The sequence below is a fragment of the Aplysia californica genome, unplaced genomic scaffold, assembly GCF_000002075.1.
Source record: "Aplysia californica isolate F4 #8 unplaced genomic scaffold, AplCal3.0 scaffold00618, whole genome shotgun sequence".
Taxonomy (NCBI): Eukaryota; Metazoa; Mollusca; class Gastropoda; order Aplysiida; family Aplysiidae; genus Aplysia; species Aplysia californica.
Genome location: NW_004797888.1, coordinates 236493 through 239152, shown reverse-complemented (window position 1 = coordinate 239152; position 2660 = coordinate 236493). Strand labels below are relative to the sequence as shown.

Below are 2660 nucleotides of genomic sequence, written 5' to 3'. Positions count from 1 at the left end.
AGAGAGAGAGAGAGAGAGAGAGAGAGAGAGAGAGAGAGAGAGAGAGAGAGAAAGAGAAAGAGAAAGAGAGATAAGAAGATAAAAGGAAAACTGGAATATACTACATACTTATGTTTTGAGTCATCCTATTATGGGTACGCCCTCTCTTTTTCTCTCTCTCTCTCACACACGCATCCGCCCTTCTTCTCTCATATTATATACATACATTCTTTCTCTCTCTCCCCCCCTCTTCCTCTTCTCTTTCTTACACATGGACACACACAGATACATACATACTCACACACACACACACACGCGCACAAACACACACACACACACATACACACACACACACACACACACACACACACACACACACACACACACACGCTTGCGCGCGCTGTGGCAGACACACACACACACACACACACACACACACACACACACACACACACAAACACACACACACATACACACACACACACGCTTGCGGGCGCTGTGGCAGATACACACACATACACACACACACACACACACACACACACACGCGTGCGCGTGCTGTGGCAGACACACACACATACACACACACACACACACACACACACACACACACACACACATGTGCGCGCGCTGTGGCAGTTACACACACACAGACACAGACACACACACACAGACACACACACACACACACACACACACACACACACATGTGCGCGCTGTGGCAGACACACACACACAGACACAGACACACACACACAGACACACACACACACACACACACACACACACACACACACACACACACACACACACATTTTCACGCTGTCAGCCATTAGTCTCCCCCCCCCCCACACACACACACATACAGTCTGCCTGTTACCTACTATACAATACTCCTACTCATCAGCTCTCCCGACAAGCTTCCTCAAACAGACTCTTTCACCACAGGACGGACGCAGAGTTCATGTGACCCACCTTTGTTTTTGTCGAACATGTCAAACTCATCGATGAGCTGATTGATCTCTAACTCCGTCAGCAAAAGACTCAGATTACTCTGCAGAAAGACAGAAAGCGAAAAAGATTACTTTGCAGAAAGACAGAAAGCGAAAAATGTTGGGAGTGGGGGAGGGGGTGAAAAGAGATGTTGTGGTGCTCTGTTTTCACCATCCAGAGAAGAGTGGAGTGGAGGTATAGTGGAGAGGGGTCTGTCTGAGATGTGCCTGCGCATTTCTTTATTGTATAAATTGTTTCTTTTGTGGCGTAGTTGGGTTGTGTCGCAACTTTTACATCAACATTGACTTTATTTAGTGCAGAGTACAGAGGTACTGTATGTGACATGGTCGGTGGCCGGTGATTTATTAAATCAAATGGCTCTAATCATTATTCCAATTTTCAGAAGTGGCCCGCGAGTGAAAAATGGTTCCTACCCCTGTATTTTGACCATAAATAATGTTTTTGTTTTTGTCTTGTGCCTCTATAAACAAATTATTGATGGTAAAAGTATAGGGGTATGAACCATTTTTCAGCGGGCCACTTCTGAATATTGGAATAATGATAAGAGCCATTTGATTTAATAAATCACCGGCCATGTCACATATACAAAGATATAAAAGTAACCCACCCCCTCCCCGTGAACCATGTTGTCCATCACAGTTACATAGAAAGGCTTGTCAAAGCTTAAGGATTTGTCAATTCCTGTCGTCATGTCCTCAGTATTCTGATCCTCAGTGCTTGTACATGTCGGAGATGAATGGTTTGTAATCCCCCCCCCCCCCCAACCCCCCCTCCTTTAGAACCAGCTATGCGTGTTCTGAGGTCACTTGAGTTTATCCTTACACAAATGTAACAGCTCCAGCCGGTGTTGCTGAGGGCGTTCTCCGCCGCCTGCAGGTCCACGTCTCTGGAACAGACAGAGGTCAAGGACGAAGTTAAAGTAAAGTGGTCCCACTGACCTTTTCCAAAAATTGGTTGGCTTGAATATTTGAGAGAGGCATACGACATGATACATGTACGATAAGCATAAACAGTTGGTGGTTCAGGGAGAAAGCAAGCAAGACAGACTGGAGGAGGGGGGAGATGTATACGTAGACAGGGGATACACAGTGTTTTTTTGGGTTTTTTTGCAACAGCACAGATAGGTGGGAAGTAAAAAAATAATGAGGTATGTCAGATTCTCAACATAAGATAAACCTTTTTTTTATAAAAAGTAGAAGAATACAATACTGTGGTCACAGAAAACGTCACCAGACCATTAAGAAGGAAATTCTCAAAAAAGGCAAGGTATAGGGCAAAACGACTAAAGGTGGACAACGCACAATGAACCGACAACATCAAAGTATGGACTGGGCTAAATGTGACAAAATGTGAGAGAGCAGCTATCGACCGTAAACAATCGCGGGTCATTACTCGCCAACCTTAGAGATAGAATTGACACCTCAGAACCAAAACTAGAATTCCTCGCTCAGAAACAACGACCGGGGGTGGTGATGGGTGTTCTGGTGTGGTTTGCTCCTTCTTTCCTATCTTATAAACATCTATTGACCTTATATCTCCTTCTTTTTTGTGTTTGTTACTCTCTTGTAGAACCTCAAATCTTCGGCACTTATATGACCTAATTATGTTGCAGGTGCCATAAAACGTTTACTAAAATACCCCCCAACCCCCCCCCCCCCCCCCCGCCC

At 45.1% G+C, this 2660-nt stretch overlaps 1 protein-coding gene across 1 annotated transcript in view; it reads right to left on the bottom strand.

Moving 5' to 3' along the window:
• Window positions 1–2660, bottom strand: part of LOC101851671 (PHD finger protein 24) — a gene marked incomplete in the record, with an annotated part of 7512 nt that overhangs the window by 3411 nt on the left and 1441 nt on the right. Inside the window, 1 exon segment of the mRNA XM_035972224.1 lies at window positions 1816–1879. Within this exon segment, the coding sequence (XP_035828117.1) occupies window positions 1816–1879 (64 nt within the window).